General features: G+C 50.1%; 1 protein-coding gene across 1 annotated transcript in view; it reads right to left on the minus strand.

Moving 5' to 3' along the window:
- The window catches only part of KNTC1 (kinetochore associated 1), a 926084-nt gene that overhangs the window by 282147 nt on the left and 621976 nt on the right, over positions 1–21961 (minus strand). The window contains exons 48-50 of the mRNA XM_086942947.1: positions 13800–14016; positions 11583–11656; positions 10933–11143 (exon numbers count right to left, since the gene is read on the minus strand). Coding sequence (XP_086799073.1) covers positions 10933–11143; positions 11583–11656; positions 13800–14016 — 502 coding nt within the window. The remainder of the gene's footprint in view (positions 1–10932; positions 11144–11582; positions 11657–13799; positions 14017–21961) is intronic.

Raw genomic sequence — 21961 nt, forward strand, 5'->3', positions numbered from 1 at the left:
ATAACTGACTTATGAAGTATATCTTAGTGAATACATGTATTAGCAAGTAATGTTTAAATATGTAAATATCTGTATCAGTGTCTCACTTTGTGTAGTAGTGGCTGCATGGGTTAGTGAGTAGCTCCATGAGTGTCTATATGGGTTATTAGTTGTTTTTTTGAGTATCAGAATGAGTGTCTGTATGGTTTGGTGGGGGTATTCCTTAGCGCACAGATGCATGAATGACTGACTCATTGTTTGTATGTGTTTTGAAGACAGCATGTGTGCAGGACTGTATGGGTGGATGAGTGTGTGTATGGGTGTGTTAGTGAGTGAATGACTGCCTCAATAGTGTCTTTATGAGTAAGTACATATGTTTTAAACCAGTATTGCTGTATATAAGTAAGGATATATGACAGTGACAGATTGGAAGAGTTCTTGTATAAATAAGTATGTGTTTCTACAACTGATTGTTTGAGAGTAAGTATGTGTACGTTTATGTAGAAATACGTGTAGTGGTGTGTGTAGAGCTGTATATGCAAGCAAATGGATGTTTGATAGTTTATTTGCATGTGTGAGTATATGTGTGAATAACTATGCATAAGTGTAGGTGTGTAACAGGATGTATAGGTGTATGAGTACATATGATGAGTGAGTACATGTAAGAGTGACTATATAGAACTATTGGTGAATGAGTGGATGTGTATGTAGATTTTGGAATAACTGAATAGGTTGTTCTAACTGGTATTGGTATCTCATTTAAAAAAAAAAAATGTAGGTCCTATTTTTGAATGTGTGTATCAAAGGTTATATTAGGGTGAGAGGAGGTCTGCCACTCTTTCACAAGGATGATATTATCAGTGATGTCACCAGTGATATCATTTGAGATGTCACCAGTGATGTCATGAGTGATGCCACTGACCAGGTCATGAGTGATGTAATGCACAAGTTACTACTTGTGTAGCAATATATCTGTAAGAGAAATTAGTTAGTGATAGATTCCTTACCTTAGAATATCCCCAGGCGTCAGACTGCATCCGGAAACATTTGCGTAGCAATACCCCTGCGCGTCGGTAGGCGTCCTCCGCGGCCGTCATCGGCGTCGTTAGCGCCGTAATGACAGCGTCAGAGTACTTAGACGCCGCCCTTACGCGCTGACGTCAGTTCTGATACACAGCTTTTCCGCGCCAGATACGCAGAGCCATGAAAGAACCAACACTGGTGCCATGAAACTAGGGCCCTGAAAGGGGATGACCTTAACCCTAGATATCGGTTCGCAGAACGGGGAGGATGGGTGGGTCGGTAAGGAATCTATCACTAACTAATGTCTCTTACAGCTATATCGTTACACAAGTAGTAACTTGTGCATCTGAAAGAGACACGTTAGTGATAGATTACTTACCTTAGAATAGATACCCCAGCAATACCAACCCCGGTGGTGGGTCTGCAAACCAATATTCACACCAGAAAGTCCTGGAAGACGGAACGGCCAAAGAAGAACTTGGCTATCTAGCCAGTAGTGTCTCGCGAACGTGTGCAGCGAGGCCCACGTAGCTGTTTGAAAAATGTCCTGTAAGGGGACTCCCCAGCCCAGGGCAGTAGTAGTCGCCGTGGCCCGAGTGGAGTGAGCCCTCAGCCCAACAGGAGGCTCCTTCTAAGCCAAAGAGTAACACGCTTCGATGCACAACACGATCCACCGAGAGATGGTCCGCTTGTGCACCGCCCGTCCTTTCTTAGTGCCCACGTAAACAAAAAAAAGTTGGTCATCCACCCGGAACTGGCGTGTGCGATCCAGATAGTAAGAGAGCGCACATTTTGGGTCCAGATGGTGGAGCTCTCTTCCTCTTTCGAGGGATGCGGAGGCGGAAAAAAGGTGGGCAAGGTGATGGACTGCGCGATGTGGAAGGCTGTGACTACCTTGGGCAGGAAAGAGGGTCTTGTCCGCAACACAACCTTGTCCGGATGGACAGAAAGGAAAGGAGGTTTAGAGAAAAGAGCCTGGAGCTGACTCACTCTCCTGGCAGAGGTGATGGCAACCAGAAAAGCAGTCTTAAGGGTAAAAAGACGTAGAGGACAATTATGAAGCGGCTCAAAGGGAGCGCACATCAAGTAAGTGAGAACCTGGTTCAAGTCCCACTGGAGCATCACGAAAGGGACAGGAGGGAACATATGAGTGATGCCCTTTAAGAATCTGTTTACTATGGGGGACTTGAACAAAGAAGGCTGATCAGGTAGCCTTAAGAAGGCTGAAGGGCAGAAAGGTAGCCCTTGATAGAGCCAAGAGCAGAGCCCTGCTGGGCAAGAGTCAAGTCAAGTCAAGTTGGAATTTATATAGCGCACTAAATACCCAGAGGGTCTCAAGGCGCTTGAGGAAGGGGGGGGGGGGGGTTTACTTATCGAATATCCAGGTTTTAAGCTGTTGGTTTTGAGTAAGGCGGAGGCGGATGGGAAGGGAATTCCAGGTCTTGGCCGCTAAGTAGGAGAAGGATCTTCCCCCCATGGTGGCTTTGTGGGTGCGCGGAACAGCGGCGAGGGCTTGGTTGGACGAACGCAGATGGCGGGTGGGTGTATAAAAGGAAAGGCGCGTGTTGAGGCAATCAGGTCCAAGTTCGTATAGGGCTTTGTGAGCGTGGGTGAGGAGACGGAACGTTATTCTCTTGTTGACGGGGAGCCAGTGAAGGTCTTTCAGGTGAGCGGAAATGTGGTCTGTACGTTGGATGTCTAGTATGAGTCTGTCTGAAGCATTTTGGATGCGTTGGAGTTTTTTCTGCAGTTTTGCGGCCGTACCGGCGTAAAGGGTGTTTCCGTAATCCAGACGGCTTGTGACCAGCGCGTGGGTGACCGTTTTTCTTGTTTCGGTGGGGATCCAGCGAAATTTTTTTTGAGCATGCGTAGGATGTTGAAGCATGATGATGAGACGGCGTTGACTTGTCTGGTCATCGAGAGTGAGGAGTCCAGGATGATGCCCAGGTTCTGTGCGTGGTCCGTCGGTATGGGGGCTTTTCCTAGGGCCGTTGGCCACCAAGAGTCGTCCCAGGCGGAAGGGGATGTACCTAAGATGAGGACTTCCGTTTTTTCCGAGTTTAGTTTCAGACGGCTGTGCTTCATCCACTCGGCTACTTCTTTCATCCCTTCATGTAGGTTGGTTTTGGCGGTGGTTGGGTCTTTGGTGAGTGAGAGGATCAGTTGTGTGTCATCAGCGTAGGAGATGATGTTGAGGTTGTGTTGACGTGCGATGGTTGCGAGGGGGCTCATGTAGACGTTGAAGAGGGTGGGGCTGAGTGATGATCCTTGCGGGACGCCGCAGATGACTTCGGTGGCCTCTGACTTAAAAGGGGGGAGGCGGACTCTCTGGGTTCTTCCAGCGAGGAACGAGATGATCCAGTCCAGTGCTTTTCCTTGAATTCCGATGTTTCTGAGGCGTTGTATCAGGGTGCTATGGCAGACAGTGTCGAAGGCTGCGGAGAGGTCAAGGAGGATGCGGGCGACTGTGTCACCATTGTCGAGTAGGGTTCGAATATCGTCTGTTGCTGCGATGAGGGCGGTCTCGGTGCTGTGTTTGGCTCGGAAGCCAGATTCTGAGGAGTCGAGTGATTTGTTGGTTTCGAGGAAGGCGGCGAGCTGATTGTTGATGGCTTTCTCGATGACTTTGGCAGGGAATGGGAGGAGCGAGATGGGGCGGTAGTTTTTGAGTTCGGTGGGGTCAGCTGTGGGTTTCTCCAGAAGGGCGCTGAGTTCAGCGTGTTTCCAGCTTTCTGGGAATGTGGCGGAGTTGAGGGAGCAGTTGATGACGTCTCGGAGATGGGGTGCGATGATGGAGTCTGCTTTGTTGAAGATGTGGTGGGGGCATGGGTCTGTAGGGGATCCTGAGTGGATGGAGTTCATCAGGCGAATGGTGTCTTCTGTGGTGATTGGGTTCCAGTCGAAAAGGTTATTCGGAGGAGGTACAGGTTCGGCGGTGAGTGGGGTGGACTGGTTTACGGGTTGGTTGTCAAAGCTGTTATGAATGTCGGCGATTTTGTCATGGAAGAATGAGGCGAGGGAGTCGCAGAGGACTTGAGAGGGGGTGATGTCGTTAGAGCTGGCGGTGGGGTTGGTGAATTCTTTGATGATGTTGAAAAGTTCCTTGCTGTTGTGGGCGTTGTTGTCTAGTCGGTCTTTGAGTGCTGATTTTTTGGCTGTCCGGATAAGTTGGTGGTGTTTGCGGGTGGCGTTTTTGAAGGCGGCTTGGGTGATAGTGTTTGGGTCTTTTTTCCAAGTTTTCTCAAGGGAACAACAGAGCTTCTTGGATTTCTTAAGGTCATCGTTGAACCAGGGGGCGTTCTTGCTTCCTTGTTTGATTTGATGTTTTTTCAAGGGTGCTAGTTTGTCGGCGGTTTGGGTTAACCATTGTGTGAGGTTGATGGCGGCTTGGTTAGGGTCCGTTGAATAGGCAGGGGGTTTTTGAAGAAGCGATGTGGAGAACTGGTCGCTGTTGACTTTGTTCCAATTTCTTCGCAGGGTTGATTGAGGGTGGTTGTGGATCGTGGTCTTATTGTAAATGAAGTGGATGCAACTGTGGTCCGTCCAGTGGAGGGGTGTGGTGTGAGTGAAGGAGATATGCTTGCTGGAAGAGAAGATAGGGTCGAGTGTGTGTCCTGCATAGTGTGTGGGGGTGTTAACAAGTTGTTTGAGTCCGAGATTGGCGAGATTGTCCAGAAGGGTGGTAGTGTTACTGTTGTTGCTCTTTTCCAGATGGAAATTGAGGTCTCCCAGTAGAATGTATTCTTCTGAGGGGAGGGCGTGTGGGGTGATGAAGTCAGTGATGTCTTCGCTGAATTTTGCACGGGGTCCTGGTGGCCTGTAGAGGAGGGTGCCTCTGAGTGTGGTCTTGGGGTCGGTGTGGATCTGGAAGTGAAGGTGTTCGGCGAGAGCGAGATTGTCTTCTGAGCTGCTCGAGACGCGGATGGTGTTCTTGTGAACGATGGCGAGGCCTCCTCCTGTTTGGATGGTGCGGTCCTTTCGGATGATCTTGTAGCCGTCCGGGATGGCTATGGTGATGTCTGGAGCTGAAGAGGCATTCATCCATGTTTCTGTTAGGAAGGCGATGTCCGGAGAAATGGTGTCGAGTAGATTCCAAAGGTCGATGGCGTGTTTGTGAACCGAGCGGGTGTTGAGAAGGATGCATTTAAGGTGGGTGGTGTTGGATCTCTGTTTGGTGTTTGTTGGTTTGGTGTGGGTCTTGATGCAGGTGAATTTGCAGGAGTGGCAGCTGAAGGGTCCATGGGTGTGTCCTGGTGCTGCTTGGGCGCAGTTAGGGAGTCGGCCGGGGTTAAGTGCTAAGAGGGTTGAGGCGTCGTATGTAATGCGGGAGGGGTGGGTGATGCGTGGACCAGCGGGTCTGGCGCTGGGCGCGGGCCAGGCGCGGATGGGCGTAGACGGGCTTACCTTTGGCGCACCTTCGGCGCGACCGCTGAAACTCAGAAAGAGGGGCATTGAGAGGATCCACAGCCTTTGCTGTGCACCATGCCACAAATCTGTTCCACCTGCAGGCGTATACCGACTTTGTGGAGGGACGCCTGGCTGCCAGAATGACATTACAGACTTCAGTAGGCAAGTCAAATGGCCTCAACTGTCGCCGCTCAATCTCTAAGCATGGAGGTGGAGACTGGACAGGTTCGGGTGGAGGACTGTCCCCTGCTGCTGCAACAGAAGGTCCTCCTGAAGAGGCAGACGAATCGGGGGATCGACAGACATGCTGAGTAGCTCGGGATACGAGTATCTTCGTGCCCAGTCCGGAGCCACAAGGATAACTTGGGCCCGGTCGCGATTGATCTTCTTCAGCACTCTGGGCAGAAGTGGTATAGGCGGAAAGGCGTACAAGAGACTGCAGCTCCACTCGCGACGAAAAGCGTCTCCGAGTGAGTGCCGCCTTGGAAATTCCAATGCGCAGAACTGATGACATTGCGCATTCTCTTCTGTGGCGAATAGATCTAACCAAGGCTCTCACCACTGCTGAAAGAGGCCTTGCGCCACGTCCGAGTTCAGACGCCATTCGTGATCCATCATGCACCGACGGCTGAGTTCGTCCACCCTGGCGTTCAGGGAACCTGCCAGGTGTTGAACCACCAAGGTAATGCCTTGATGTTCCAGCCATGTCCAGAGGCACAGAGCCTCCTGACAAAGGGTCCAGGACCCCACCCGCCCTGTTTGTTGCAATACCACATGGCGGTGGTGTTGTCCGTGAACACCTGCACTACACTTCCCCGGACAGAGGGAAGGAATACCTTCAGTGCAAGCCGTATTGCCCGCAGCTCCAGAAGGTTGATAAGGAGCCGGGACTCCGCCGGAGACCAGAGGCCTCTGATCTCTGCCTCTGCCTCTCCCATGTGGCCTCCCCATCCGAGGAGGGACGCGTCCGCCTCAACTACGTGCTCCGGTTGGGGTAGGGAGAGGGATCTGCCGCTGACCAAATCGTGATTCATGAACCACCACTGCAACTGATGTGCAGCGCCCTCCGAGATCAAGACATGTTTGGACAGGTTGCCCTGATGCTGTGCCCACTGGAACTTCAGGTCCCACTGCAGAGCCCGCATATGCCATCTGGCATGCGTCACCAGCAGAATGCTGGAGGCCATCAGGCCCAGAAGCCAGAGGGTCAGCCTGACTGAAACCCGAGATAGAGGCTGAAAGAGTGGAATCATAGCCTGAATGTCCCAGACCCGCTGCTCGGGAGGATAAACCCGATACAGCGTCAAATCCAGAACCGCTCCGATGAAGGGTAGCTTCTGAGAGGGACTCAGGTGCGACTTCGGCAATATTGATGGAGAACCCCAGAAAATGCAGGCGGTCGTCCGTATTATGGAGGTGGGTGACGACTGCCTGGGGCGGGCCCGCCTTCAACAGCCAGTTGTCGAGGTAGGGGAAGACTGACACCCCTGGCCTGCGCAGATAAGCTGCGACCACCGCCATCACCTTTGTGAACACCCGAGGGGCTCTGGTAAGGCCAAAGGAGAGCACGGCAAACTGAAAATGCTCCTGGCCTACCGTGAACCGCAGGTAGCGCCGGTGGGCTGGCAGGACGAAGATGTGAAAATAAGCGTCCTGCAGGTCCATGCTACCATCCAGTGTCCAGGGCGAGCCAGGACCTGGCCAGAGTCAGCATCTTGAACTTTTCCTGCCGGATGAAGCAACTGACGTCCTGGAGGTCCAAGATAGGGCGCAGGCCCCCCTTGTCCTTTTTGGGGACCAGAAGCGGGGACCAAGGCGGCATGGCCGGAGGGGAGGACAGAAAGGGGAGTGCGTAACCTTGGCTGATTATCTGCAGCACCCACCTTCCTGATGTAATTTCACACCAGTGGTGGAGGTGGTGGCGTATCCTGCCACCCACCGGCGTGCAGTGCTCCCTGAAGCTCGGATTAGGAAGGCTTAGAGGCGGAAAGCGGTGGTGGAAGTGGACTGACACCCGCGCTGGTTACCAGACACGCCCCTGCGGAATTCACTGCAGCGCTGAGGCTGGTTCTGCACAGGCTTGCTTGAAGAGTGTGCCTGGGTGCCCCTGCCCTAGCCATGAAAGGAACGAAACCAAGACGTGGCAGGGTTCTTTGTGGAAAGACCCAAAGGCTTGGCCATGGCCCGAGAGTCTTTAAAACGCTCCAGGGCATTGTCTGCCTTATCGCCAAAGAGGCGGGAGCCATCAAAGAGCATGTCCATGAGCGAGCTCTGGACATCGGATGAGAACCCAGTGGAACACAACCAGGTGTGGCGCTGCAACGCCACAGTCGTGGAAATTGCCCTCCCCAACTAATCAGCAGTGTCCAAACCACACCTGATGGCAAACTTCGCCGCATCCTTGCCTTCCGCAACCGCTTAGGGAAGGTCAGCCTGGACCTCCTCAGAACACAGAGGCAAGACCTCAGCTACCGGATCCCACACCGCGTAGGAGTAACGGCCCAATAAGCAGGCGGTGTTAACCGACCGCAACCCCAAGCTGGCAGAGGAGAACAACCTCTTGCCAAATTGGTCGAGCCTTTTAGAGTCCTTGTCCGGCGGAGACGTGGGAAAGGCGCTCTGCGACGTCGAGGCCTGAATGACCAGCCTCTCAGGCGTGGGGTGAGTGGTCAAGAATGCGTGGTCACCAGGCGACGGGCGAGGACGCCTGGTGACGTTTTTATCCACTGGCGCCCCCACGGCTGGTCGCAACCAAGTGCCCAAGAGGATTTCGGTGGGAGCCTCATTGAAAGGTAGCAGCGGCTCAGACGCCGTGGACGCCATCTGGAGCACCTCCATATGGAGGTTGGTCTTAAGGGCCACTGTAGGGAGGTCTAAATGGAGAGCCTCCGCAGCCCGACGGTATAGGAAGCGCCCTCCTCCATAGTAGGCGGAGGAGAGGCAAACCCCGGGTCAGAAGACACATCAAGCTCGCCCGCATCTTGAAGGTCGTCCACCCAATCCTGCTCAGAGTCATACTGCCGGGCAAGGGGGTCCTCGGAGCCGTCCCAGTCCTCATCCGGCTCTGGAGTAGAGGGAGCCGGCTGCGGCAGCAGGGCTGGAGCTGGGGCAAGCAACGTTGGGAACGGTGCCGAAAACGGCATCGGTCGGGGCCGAGCGGGAGCCGTATCACAATGCGGATCTCAAGTCGGAACGAAATGTTCCGAGAACCGGGCCATGGGTGGGATGAATGGCACCCAGTGCGGCACCTGTGGCAGAGCCAAGGGCGGGGCCGGAGGCGAGGGCCGCAGCCAGCGGTGCTGCACCTCGTGGCGCCGGGGTCGAAGGCGCAGGATCCTGTGGTGCAGGGCTGACGCCAGTGGCGGAACTGCCGGGCCAACAGGATCTGGACATCGGACCGCGGGCGGGAGCCCGGGGCCTAAAGAGGCAGTCCATGGCAGCAAAAAACTCTTGCATTTGTTCAGGAGTTGCCGAAAGACCCGGGTATAGCGGGTAGGCCGTGGAACTCCCCAGCACCATAGGAACCGCAGGGGCGGAGCCCCTGACCCCTTCGTCCGCCCACGGGGATCGACAGGGGAATGTTGGAGACCGAACACGCTTCTTTGACTTCTATTTATGGCATCGCTTATCGGAATCTGAAGGCGAAGACTTAGAGCCCGAGGAGCGACGGCTCCGGTCCAGCGAATGGCCCATAGACCCAGAACTTGGTTGAGAGGAGTGCCGGACCTCCAGCAACTTCCGGCGCCGCTCCCGCAATGCCTTCGGGGCCAAGGCTCAACAGTCCCGGGAGTCATGATCGGTCTTCAGGTAGTAGAGGCGCACATTGTGGGGGTCCGCCACTGACATGTTACGGCGGCACAATCCACAATCCGGGCTTTCCTACGTGCACCAGAAGGCAAGAGAAGGAGGCAAAAAGTCTCAAAAAGTAGTCAAAAAATGACTGAGGTACGTACTCAATCCGTATCTGCGCTTTTGGCGTGGAAAAAGAAAGAACTGACGTTAGCGCGCATGGGTGGCGCGTAAGTAGTCTCTGTGACGTCATCTCGGCGCTCATGACGCCAGTGACGGACGTGGAGCCACACGACGCCACCTACCGACGCGCAGGGGTACTGCTAAGCAAAACTTTCCGGATCCAGTCTGACACCTGGGGAATATTCTAAGGTAAGGAATCGATCACTAACGTGTCTCTTTCAGATCCAACCTTTACTGGAAGGACGGGCATTGCACCAAATTTTGCCTACGGAAATAACAGTTATCTTTTTAGTATGTACTTAGTATGCATGTGAAAGCCAAGGCATGTTTCTGCTTTTGAAGGCTTGGTTAAGTAACTCCACCTGTTGGTCTCCCCACAAAATGGACCCCTGAAATGTAACCTTCTTAGATCTGTCCACCATGCGTCAGAGAAGATGCATGCCTCGCCAGGCCATAGCAGTTCCCCAATGGTTTTCAAGGGTGATGTCCGATAGGAAAATGGCTGGGTTGAGATGGCTTCTGGTAATTCAGGACATTATTTACCTATCTGGTGCCCTGTGGACAGTCTGGAAATCAATGACAATGGACCTGGAGGACTACAATGCATAAACCCCATCCCTTGTGTCAAGATTCAGGTTCCATAGGCTTTCTTGAGTACCTTAACCCTTTGGTCATGGGTTGGCAGCTGCTTGCTCTGAGATCATCAAAATTGTACCCCAAAAGGCTGGCCAGAATAAATGTCTGGGGAATGGGGCACAGCATACATGTCTGTGGAATGTCCAGCTTCCCCTTAATCAAGAGGAAACGTGTGGACAAACTAGGGAAATAATGTCTCTTTAGGGCAATTCTGTTCCCTTTACAGTTCTTTTGCATCTGTGCTGACTGGTAAAGAAGAAAAGACTGTCCAATGGAATGGACTACAATGGTGAGGTGTTGGTCCTTCAAAGACAGATCTACTGCCAGCAAACTCAACCTCAAGAAAGTCTTACGGTCATAGCTTCTGCCTCATTTCTTCAAGAGGGGGTCATAGCAGGATACTGATGTCAGGGGAGTACACTGAGAAAGGTGTCAAAGGAGGGGAGGTTGACCCAGGCTTCTTATTGCACCTAGCTTTATCTATCAAAGGGGAGAGATTTAATCATTATCTGGGTAGGTGCCTTTTACCACGCAGGAAAGGTATCTTTATCCGTTCCACCCATCATGCTCAGCAAGCTCGCCTCTCTTGGCACTGGAAGTATAGTGTGTGTGGTGACTATCACTTGTCTCTGACAACTAGCAATATTGATAGGCTCAACCAGACACACATTTTTTATTTCTGTAGTTGATGACAACCTTATCTTTCTTCCTTCCATAATTCACTGGTTTGTTATTACTGCAGGAGATGAGCTAAGCTTCTTGTTAAATAATCCGGCTCCATAGTACTCAAGCCAAAACCTTCCAACCCCCCAACAATCAGTTCCATTGATATCACAAACCTCCTTACTCCACAATAAAATTAAAAGGCACATTGAAATGAATATGAAAAGACATTCTGGAAAAAGCAGCACTCACCAGGATAATCTCGACCACTGGGATTTTGTATTCGCTGCCCAATGCTGCTATGCTCATAGAGCAAAACGATGAGGTTTACTGGCTTGCCTGTCTGCTTCAGGTACTCAGCAGTGTTCAGCTTATGGACTATGAGCACGTTCTCTGTGGCAGATCGCTGATACTGCACTGTCAACTTCTTCTTCATCACTTGCGCCTTTTCATATCCTTCATCCTGCTCAGGAGATCCAAACACATCTTTGCTTATTTTAGCCCTTGAATAATTATATTTGCTTTAAAAGAGAGCAATAAAAATGAGCACTCAGCATTACTAGACCATATCCCCATATCCACCTTCCCTACCAGCACTGTAAAAGCCATTTGACAAATAGCAAATGAGCCTGCATAACATGGCAATGCTCCATAGGTAAGCTTAGTTAGCAGTACCCACTGTCAATCGGTGTCGACTGCACACCGGGCGCAATAGGTAATGGGGGCTACAATGTCATAGTCCAAAGGGGAAGTAAGGCCTGGAAGATAAAGTGGGCTATATATTCTCAGATCCTAAAAACCGATCTGTGACAGATATGAATGTGATCACAATTATCATACATGACATATCCATTCCACAACATATATGTGTACCAGGTCGAACATTAGTTCAGACAGTTTACCTTGGGCGAAACACTTAGCAACCACTTCTCTGCCAAATGCAGGCAGAATTTCAGGGCATGATTCCGGTCGGGTCCTATAAATGCAAAACAAGGCAACAGAAATGTAGATTTAGCAAACAAAATAGGCAAGAGTGCACTTCCCTAAGTTTCAATGAAGTTACAGTTGAAATAATTGATGCAAGTTCTGTACAGTTAAGCCACAATGCCTTTGTAAAAGATAGCACTTCTTAACAGGCTAAGAATTATAATTGGAATGCAGGCAATCCTTACATTCTCATGCTGATCTCAAATAGAAACATGTATATGAAATGGGAAAATGGGTACGTTGTAATCACAGTAACTGCTGATGTCCTAGTTTTTCACTGGAAAGTGGAAATCCTACAGAATTTTATCAAACAGGCAAACACATTTTATTGAGTGGTTTGTGCTCTCCTCTAGCCCTTAGGCCATTAGAAATTAGGCTTCCTTAGATGAGAAAGCCTATACACTGGGCCAGTGTGACAGATACTGGGGAATATATGCAGAGGCAAAGGGAAAGAGGCAAAGAGAGGGTAATGAGGAGAGCAAACAGTCTAGGAGACAGGTACTTGGAAAGTGTGCCACTGACAGTCAGATAGACACAGCAACTGAAGAGAAGGGAGAGCACCACTGAGCCTCGACTACACAAAACTAAAACTAGCAGTAGATATACATGTGATTTGGACACTGAACATATATAAACATTGTGATAGGGAGGCAAAAGCAGTGTAAGAGGGAGGCACTGACATTGCTGGGGGGAGAGAGAGAGAGAGATAAGAGGGTGAGGAGAGAGATAAGAGGGCGGGGAGAGAGATAAGAGGGCGGGGAGAGAGATAAGAGGGCCAGGAGAGCGATATGAGGGCAAAAAGACACACGCTTGGTTAAGGAGATGCAGAAGCTGGGACAACATGACACTCAGGTCTCAACAAGGACATGTGAAGGCCGGGGCGAGGAGACTGAGGCTGACGGATAGAGACATAGGGAGAAACACACTGAGACCTGGACTCAGGAGTAGAGAAACACAGACGGCGTAATAGATAGAAAGGCAGAGAGAGATGCACACAGAGCGAGGGAAAAAAGTTGCAAGGACAGACATAGGCGGAGGATGAAAACACAGATATCATGTTATGGAAACAGGCGGTGGGAGACACAGACAAGGTGACACACAACCTTCAGCAAGGAGGCACACAAACCAAAACAGGAAGGCACAGGCACTGGAAAAGGGAGGGACCAGAACAGGGAGGCAAATGGTACTGGGACAAAGAGACACAGGTAATAAGATACAGGTACCCAGACAATGAGACACAAGCACTGGAACAGGGATAGACAGCTACTGGGAAAGAAAGAGACAGGCAGCTGGACCTTGGGTTAAAGCCTAGTTTAAACCAGAGGTTAATACCCAGAATAAGACCCTCAATAAGACCTAGCTGAAAGTCCCATCAGCATCTTAGGCACATGTATAGTGTACAGCCATTGAGGCACACAGTTTGTGACAGCCTGATAGAAAGATTTCAGCCTGAAAAAGTCCACAGTACCACAAAGAAGGACTTTAGTCTGTGGAAAAAGAAGGTACTTGCATTCATAGAGTCTAGCAATCTGCTCACAAGAACAAAGAAAAGTAAAGCAACCGCCAATCTTCAAAACAAATGCAGGCAAAGACGAACAAGGCCTGGGAACATGCAGACGGTCGGTCCAATCACCACAGAAAAGCAAAGACCTGCGCAGAAAGAACACACAGAAAAGGTAGCTCCAGAGAATCCTGGTTTACAATGATTATTGGTTTAGTAATAAAACCTAAATGACCTCACAAGGACGCTGTATGTTAATTTTGTTCAAATCCAATACGGTGTGGCCAGTTCAATACGCATTTTTTATTTACTATGGAATTGAATCTCATTTAGTAGTCTAATGCTCCATAAAATGGAAAATGAATACTTGCAGACAAGTGCTTAAAGGCTCATTTAAATAATAATAATAATGATAATCATAATACTGTTAATGCTATTTATATTTATCTTCTCCGCTGCATCTTCCTTCCAGGGATTCAAACCTGTGAATTGTAGGTCTCTGGGAGGGCACTCAACTCTTCTCCAACCTCACTGACTTTGTTCTTCATAGGTACATCTCTTGAGATGCAGTCATCATAAATAGAAATTAATATTATGCAGCTGATGAACTGTATAAATGACAAACTGATACCTGTTGGGAGCTCTTGAGCAATTCTGTGAGCAATTGCGGCCGCCCACTCCGGATTAGTGATGGCTTGCAGGTAGGACTGGATTGTCTGAACAGTCTTGGCTGTTTCCTTGGTTAAAAGTGTGGAACATCCAGTTTTTGTTTGCTGAAGGGCTTTTGGCTTCAGACTCTTTGTGAAAACATGGTTAACTGCAGTCATATGCAACTTATCCAAGGAAATCTGAAAAATAATATTACAAACATGATTTTTCTTGACAAGTATATAGTATGAAGTGGCAGTGTAGAGGCAATGCCTTACAAATGCTGCACCTGAGATAACAGACAGAGTGATGTCAGCAGTGCTGGGCACAAGCATCATATTAGAGATACGCTGAGTAAGTTGCTGGCATGAGGTTTAGATTAAACCTGGATGAAATGAAGAGATACTCTGACACCAATATTTCATCTTCCTATTAAGCTATCACCTGCTCAGTCTTAACACACCCAGGAAGTTGGGAACATCCAACCCTTTCTGAAGCAAGTTCCAACACAAAAAGTTTACTATCCCACTTACAGGTAATCCAACACTTTAATGGTTTACATACTCCAATGCGGGGAGCTGGCTTCACTCGGAAGTGTACATATTGATATCCACTAGTGTAGTGAATTTGGTGCAGTGTGTTTTAGTTTAAACTGGTAGCCCAACATTATATAAATATACCAAAGGTCAAGGCTGGGTATTCTTCAGCCATAGTTGTCTATTGTTTGTTCATAAGAAACAAGTTTCATGTTTGTGGGAGAAACTTCCTGACACACATGTGCAATCCACACACTGCTAAGGCACAAGCAGCTGCAAATTCACTTTGGCAGATTTACTCTGCTGCACACACTCTCTCTGTGTCCTGGGCTATTCATTGGTCACAGGGCAGTACCTGTGGTGGGTACAGCTTTTTACCACTAGTATCCCAGGGCCTCAAACATGTTTGAGCCCTAACTAAATAACAAACGTAGTCACAGTGAAGAAAGTGAATCAAGCTGGAACCGGGCGTTGTCTTGGCTGCCGAGACAACGCCCGGTTCCAGCTTGATTCGCGAGACTGACGGGAGCAGCTCGCTGTGTAAAAAATCCCATATAAACAAGGGATACAGATACTATCAACACGGAGGCATAGGTATGCCCTCCACAGTAGGTGACACGGAACACCAGTGAAAGGGTGCAGGGCGAAGTGACAGACCCAAGCCCTGAAGAAGTTGCTGTAAGTTTTTCTAAGTGGCAACGAAACATGTCGGCTTTTTAATTCGGAGTCTACCCGCAGCCAGGAATAAAGTCAAGAGGGCCAGCGAGCTAGAACTCATCTTTTTACTTTCACTTACGAAGGGTGGCACTACCTTTGTCATCTTTCTTCACTTTGTTGGGTACAGCCTTGCGGTGCACCAACCCGGTGTACCTGCAGGTATTGTTGCCCTAGCACCCTCACCTGTTTACCTTCCTCTACACTTCACTCTTGGTTCTTGAGTGGTGAACGCGAATGATAAGCTAGGCGGCAGGCGAGTACCTTCCTGCAGAGCCTCCATGGTGTTACTCCCGTGAGGCGACACCACTCTTCTTCCCACTATTTATTTTCTTTTCACCATTCAGGTGTTCTATTCTTTCTTCCCGATTGCTTCTCGCTCTAAGCCTGTCAGCGGGGTGGTGATTTAAAGAGCAATACAAGGGAAGAATGCACTCTCTCTTTTTTAATGAATAATTAGAATGTGGTTAACCTGGTCTGGAGAAAAGAATAGCTTGAAATGCTGGCTATTTCCCAATCCTAAAAATATATATGAGGGTTGACCAGGCATAACTGTAGCACCAAACGGAACAGGTCTGTGTTGTTTTTACCACATGTACCAAGTTGCATGTGGGATATTGGGTGGCCTGTGATTTATCAGAAGACTGCTAAATGTTGCAGCACAGCACGTGACAGTGTGGGAGGAAGAGAAGCAAAGGATCTGTAAGAGACATATATTATAGATTCCTTATCTTCCCCAGGTATAAGACTGGATGCAGAGATTTTTTCTTTAGCAGTACCCCTGAGCGTCAGTAGGTGGCGATGGCCGACTCAATCGTCCGTCGTTGGCGTCGTGATTGCCGGGATGACATTGTGGTGTCTACTTATACGCCACCCCAGCGCTCTGACGTCAGTTCTTTACACGTCATTCCAAGGCAGAAGCGCAGAGCCATGCAAGACACTGAGCACTGGTGCACAAAACTAGGGCCTTGAAAGGGAGTCCCTTACTCTAGAAGTCAGTTCGCAGAACGGGGAGGATGGGTGGGGCAGTAAGGAATCTATAACTAATAGATGTCTTTTACACTTGTATTGTTACCGAAGGTAAGTAACTTGCTCATCTGAAAGAGACTATTAGTTATAGATTCCTTATCTTAGAATAGATACCCCAGAAATACCAACATTGGACGTGAGTCTGCGAACCAAGTTCACACCAGAAAGTCCTGGAGAACTGAACAGCCAAAGAAGCTATCTCTCCGGACTTGGCTATCCAGGCAGTAGTGTTTTGTGAACATGTGCAGAGATGCCCAGGGGAACTCCACATCGCAAAGCAGTAGCTGCCGTCGCCCTGGTGAAATGGGTGAGCAGCCCTATCGGAGGCTCCTTTCTTGGCGCCCACATAGCTAACAAAGAGTTGATCATCCACCCGAATTGTTTGTGTGATCCAGATGAAATGATGGCACACGTTTCGAATCTAACGGTGGAGTCTCTCTTCCTCCTTGGAAGGGTACGAGGGAGGGAAGAAGGTGGACAAAGTGATGGTCTGTCCTATGTGGAAAAAGGTCTAGTTCGAATTACAACCTTGTCCGGGTGAACAGCAAGGAAAGGAGGCTTAAAAGAAAGAGCCTGAAGCTCACTCACCCTGCGAGCAGTGGTGATGGCAACCAAAAAAGCAGTCTTTAAGGTCAAGAGTCCGAGACGACAATTATGTAGTGGCTCAAAAGGAGCACATATGAGGTATGTTAAGACAGATCCAAGTCCCACTGGGCCATTACAAAAGGAATGGGAGGAAAGAGGTGAGTAATGCCCTTAAGAAATCTATTTACAATAGGGGACTAGAAGAGAAGGCTGATCAGGAAATGGAATGAAATAAAATGAAATCCAGTATTTGTTAAGTGCACAAATACCCGAGGGTGTCAAGGCGCTGGGGGCCGTCAGTAAGAATAAGCTAGCTATTGCCAAGAGCCACATGGTTCTGGACTAAACTGCCGCCAGCACCATGGATCGAACCGCGAACCCCATGGTCCAGAGTCTGGTGCCCTGGCCCCACCTCTTCCCAAGGCGAAGAAAGGCCGAAATATAGCCTTTAAGGGAGCCCAGAGCAAAACCCTGCTGGGCCAAAGTATGAATGAAGAGGCGAACCACTGAAAGAGAGGCAGAAAGGGGATCCACAGCCTTTGCTGTGCAACATGCCACAAATGTGTTCCATCTACAGGCGTATACCGTTCTAGTGGAGGGACACCTGGCTGCCAGAATGACATTACAGACTTCAGGAGGAAGGTCGAAAGCTGTCAATTGACGCTGCTCAATCTCCACGCAAGGAGGTAGAGGCTGGACAGGTTCGGGTGGAGGACTGTCCCCTGTTGCAGCGACAGAAGATCCTCCCGAAGAGCCAGTCTGATCGGAGGATCAATGGCTATGTTCAAGAGCTCGGGATACTTGACTCTTCATGCCCAATCTGGAGTCAAAAGAATTACATGGGCCCGTTCGCACTTAATCTTCTTCAGCACTCTGGGCAGAAGTGGTATAGGCGGAAAAGGTATCAAGAAGACTGCAATTTCACTTGTGACGAAAAGCGTTGCAGAGGCGTTCTGCCTTGGAAATTCCAACTTGCAGAACTGCTCACAGTGCGTGTTCTTTTCGGAGGCAAACAGATCTAACCAAGGCTCTCACCACTGCTGAAAGAGACCTTGCACCACCTCCGAGTGTAGACGCCATTTGTGATCCATCATGCACCGGTGGCTGAGTTCATCCACCCTGGCGATCAGTGAACCTGCCAGGTGTTGAACTACCAGGGACATGACCTGATGTTCCAGCCATGTCCAGAGGTGAAAGGCTTCTTGACATAGGGTCCACGACCCCACCCACCCTGTTTGTTGCAGTACCACATGGGAGTGGTGTTGTCCGTGAACACCTGGCACTACTGTTCGCTTGACAAAAGGAAGGAATGCTTTCCAAGAAATACGAATTGCCCGGAGCTCCTGAAGGTTGATGTGGATCCCAGACTCCTCCGCAGACCAGAGGCCTCTGATGCACTAGTTACTACTTGTGTAACGATATATCTGTAAGAGACATTAGTTAGTGATAGATTCCTTACCTTAGAATATCCCCAGGCGTCAGACTGGATCCGGAAACTTTTGCGTAGCAGTACCCTTGCGCGTCGGTAGGCGTCGTCTGCGGCTCCGAGTCCGTCGTCGGCGCCGTGATGACGTCGTCGGAGTACTTAGACGCCGCCTCCGGTGCTGACGTCAGTTCTTAGACACAGCTTTTCCGCGCCAGAAGCGCAGAGCCATGCCAAAAACCAACAATGGTGCCATAAAACTAGGGCCCTGAAAGGGGATCACCTTAACCCTAAATATCGGTTCGCAGAACGGGGAGGATGGGTGGGTCGGTAAGGAATCTATCACTAACTAATGTCTCTTGCAGATATATCGTTACACAAGTAGTAACTTGTGCATCTGAAAGAGCCACGTTAGTGATGGATTCCTTACCTTAGAATAGATACCCCAGCAATACCAAACCCGTGGTGGTGGGTCTGCGAACCAATAATCACACCAGAAAGTCCTGGAGGACGGAACGGCCAAAGTAGCCATCCCTCCGGACTTGACTGTCCAGGCAATAATGCCGTGCAAACGTGTGTAGCGAGGCCCACGTAGCCACCTGGCAAATGTCCCGCAAGGGCACACCTCGGTCCAAGGCAGTTGTAGTGGCTGTGGCTCGAGTGGAATGGGGTTCCTTCTTAGCCAAGGAGTAACACGCCTGGATGCATAAGATGATCCACCGGGAGATGGTCCGCTTGTTAACCGCTTTCCCTTTCTTAGCGCCCGCGTATCCAACAAAGAGTTGATCATCCACCCGGAACTGTTGTGTGTGATTCAAATAAAATGAGAGCGCACGTTTTGGGTCCAGACGGTGGAGCCTCTCTTACTCTCTCTCTCTCGAGGGCTGCGGAGGCGGAAAGAAGGTGGGCAAGGTGTTGGATTGCCCAATGTGGATGGCCGTGACTACCTTGGGCAGGAAGGAGGGCCTTGTTCGTAACACAACCTTGTCCGGATGGACTGAAAGGAAAGGAGGCTTGTAGGAGAGTAGGGTCTGCAATCCTATGATCACCCCAGATTTTTGCTTTTTGCTTCACTGGTTTACGACTTCCCTGGCTGTGGGCCTGCTAATCAGACCCACAGCCTAGCTGTTCTCTCACTAAATTGACGTGTACCTTAGGTGCATTTACCAATTGGAACTGGGACACCTTATCAGACCCTGTAACTCAGGGCATAGGTGTACCCAGGGCCTACCAGGGGCTGCAGCATGTATTATGCCACCCCTGGCTGGCCATCTAAATCTGACACAACTGGCTGCACGACAGCTGGGGCAAAGTGGTGTAATCACCCTTTGCTGTAGATATAGTATACCTATATCTAACCCTAAAATAGACACATGTATTCCTATCAGTCACTCCTATGGCAGGCCTTAACAATCCTGAAGGCAGAGTGCTTGGAATTATGTGAGATGGTGCTCTGGCATGAGCTGAGCCCGTCTGCAGCTTGCGGAACCAAGTGCTAATAGCTGTTCTATGATAACGCGTACCATATACTCTTAAGTGCATTATAATCCTCGAGGTTATTTGCTACCTTTGGTATCGCTTTATCAAAACATGTCGAGTAAGGGGTCATACGAATTGGAATACTAACCCCTCGCCAATTCTGGCGACGGGGTTAGCATTCCACCCTTCTAGAGGGACACGACATGTATATAACTGTGAACCCCGGTTAAAGTTAACTCGAGCCTCAGCATCACAAAATGGATGCTGCCACCACAGACACAAGTCTGACCCCCTGCAGCTGGGAGTCCTTCCAGCGAGGGGAGCTTGGACAAAGGGTTTCCTGTCAGGGGCGGTGCTAGCACCATCCCAGACAGGGTTTTGTGTATCCTAGGTAGGCAGGGCTGAATAGGAAGGTGACGGCAAGTGGCACCCCGGTGCTCACTATGCATCTGCCGGCTTGAACCAGTTCCAGGGGCACACCAGCCCCTGAGCTGGGGAAAGTCCGGCATGGGAGAGGGGTGTAACCACCCCCCTTCCAGGTCCCACCCATGGGCAGGACCTAGTCCCGTACCAGCCCCTTTCTTTAGAATAAAGGTAGGAGCGGGGACCTTTCCAAATTAGATCATCTTGAATCCTGAAACTATTTTCTACGAAAGGAACTCAAGACTTCTTCTTAAGATTTCTCCCTTGTGACTAAGGAGTAGTAACCCTGCAGCAGCACGCACCACCTAAGTATCTTGCGGTTTGCTAAGAGGTCCTTCCTCCGGAACCAGACTGACCAGCTCGACGAGACCCGGACTCCCTGCCCTCTCTGACCTCAACCTGCCTCTACAGCACAGCTGAGAACCGTAGGTGCGACGAGACCAGTGGACCCGGCGACCGTCAGATCCAGCACGACACTGACCCAGCACGACCGCCGAGGGACCCTCGAGTGGGTGCGTTGGGGTAAGAGAAGCCCCAACCCCAAGCAGCACGAGCACCGAAGACCAGCCCCCCAGCATTCACCAGATCTGCGTGGGGCCCTTTTGCTTCTGTGTCGCTTGCCACGTTGTCCGGTCACTTGCCCGTTGGCTAGTGACCCTCCAGACGACGTCCTACGTTTATTTCAGCGCTGGTCTAGCTCCTCTAGACTGGCCCTAGTCTCCTCCTGAAGGAGACCTTCCTCAGACCCTCCTGGTCCACTCCAGACGCCATTTTGTGTCGCCACGTGGGCTTGCCGTAGCCAAGGCTTGTTGCCTCCTTCACCGGATCCAGCATCGCCAGCAGCAGACATCCGACATGAGACAGCTCGCAGACCTCCAGCCTGGTCGACATCAGCGCCCCTGGTCCGTGCAGCAGCAGAATCCAGTGTCACCTCTTCGCCTGGCTGAGTGACCTCGTCCGGTGCCATCCTGGTGCCCACCTAATCACTGGCTAGTGATTCAGAACTTGGTCCCCTCTGCTTACAGGTACTCTTCTTCAGCTGATCCAGTCCTTGGATCAGCCTGGAACATCTTCACTGGTCGCCTGCCAGCAACTTCCATTTCAGGCTCCTGGTTCGTCAACGAGGATTCCCGATGAAACTTGAACCCTATGCAGCCGCAGCCCCTGGGCTAGGTAAACCGAGTACCACGGGGCTCCAGCGTAGACCAACTCTCTAAGTGTCTAGATCCACTTTCGTTTTTGACCTACAAAGTCGGGTTCGCCCGAGAACACTAACTTTTGCATTTACTAGTATCCATAGACTTTGTCCCGCATTACGCGTGAGAGTTCCCACTCTGCACACGGCGTTCCTAGACCTCTTGCTTCTAATCCAAGGGTTCAGCATTGTAGGCCTAGCGATTCCAAAGTCTCTGAGAGTAGTACTTACCTACTAGTAATTTCACATTCCACTTTTGTAGTATATGTTTTTCCGTGCCCCTCGGGCATTTGCGTACATTGTGCGACATGTAGTATTTTCATAAGAGTTTTGTTGTGTGCTTAGCACCCTGTCCTCATAAAGAGTACAGGGCTGTTGTGATCTAAATAAATACACTGTTTATTTTCATAACAATTGTGTGGTGTCCTTTCACTTGGTATTCAAGGTGTACATGTGATGGTATAACAGCTGGCTTAACACGCCCTCTAGAGTTTAGCCCGAAGACTGCTCGTATCCACGCTACTAGGATAGCTGGTCTATAAGGTTGACTTACAACCAATCACCATAAGGGTTGTTTGGACTGATACAAAGTGATCACTAGAACAGTGAGCACTGCATATCAGGCCAACTTCTCACAAGGCTTACAAGACAGAGCCTGGAGCTCACTCACTCTCCTTGCAGAGGTGATGGCTACCAGAAAGGCAGTCTTCAAAGAAAGAAGGCGAAGAGGACAGTTGTGAAGTGGCTCAAAGGGAGCGCAC

The sequence above is a fragment of the Lissotriton vulgaris genome, chromosome 11, assembly GCF_964263255.1.
Source record: "Lissotriton vulgaris chromosome 11, aLisVul1.2, whole genome shotgun sequence".
NCBI classification, from domain to species: Eukaryota; Metazoa; Chordata; class Amphibia; order Caudata; family Salamandridae; genus Lissotriton; species Lissotriton vulgaris.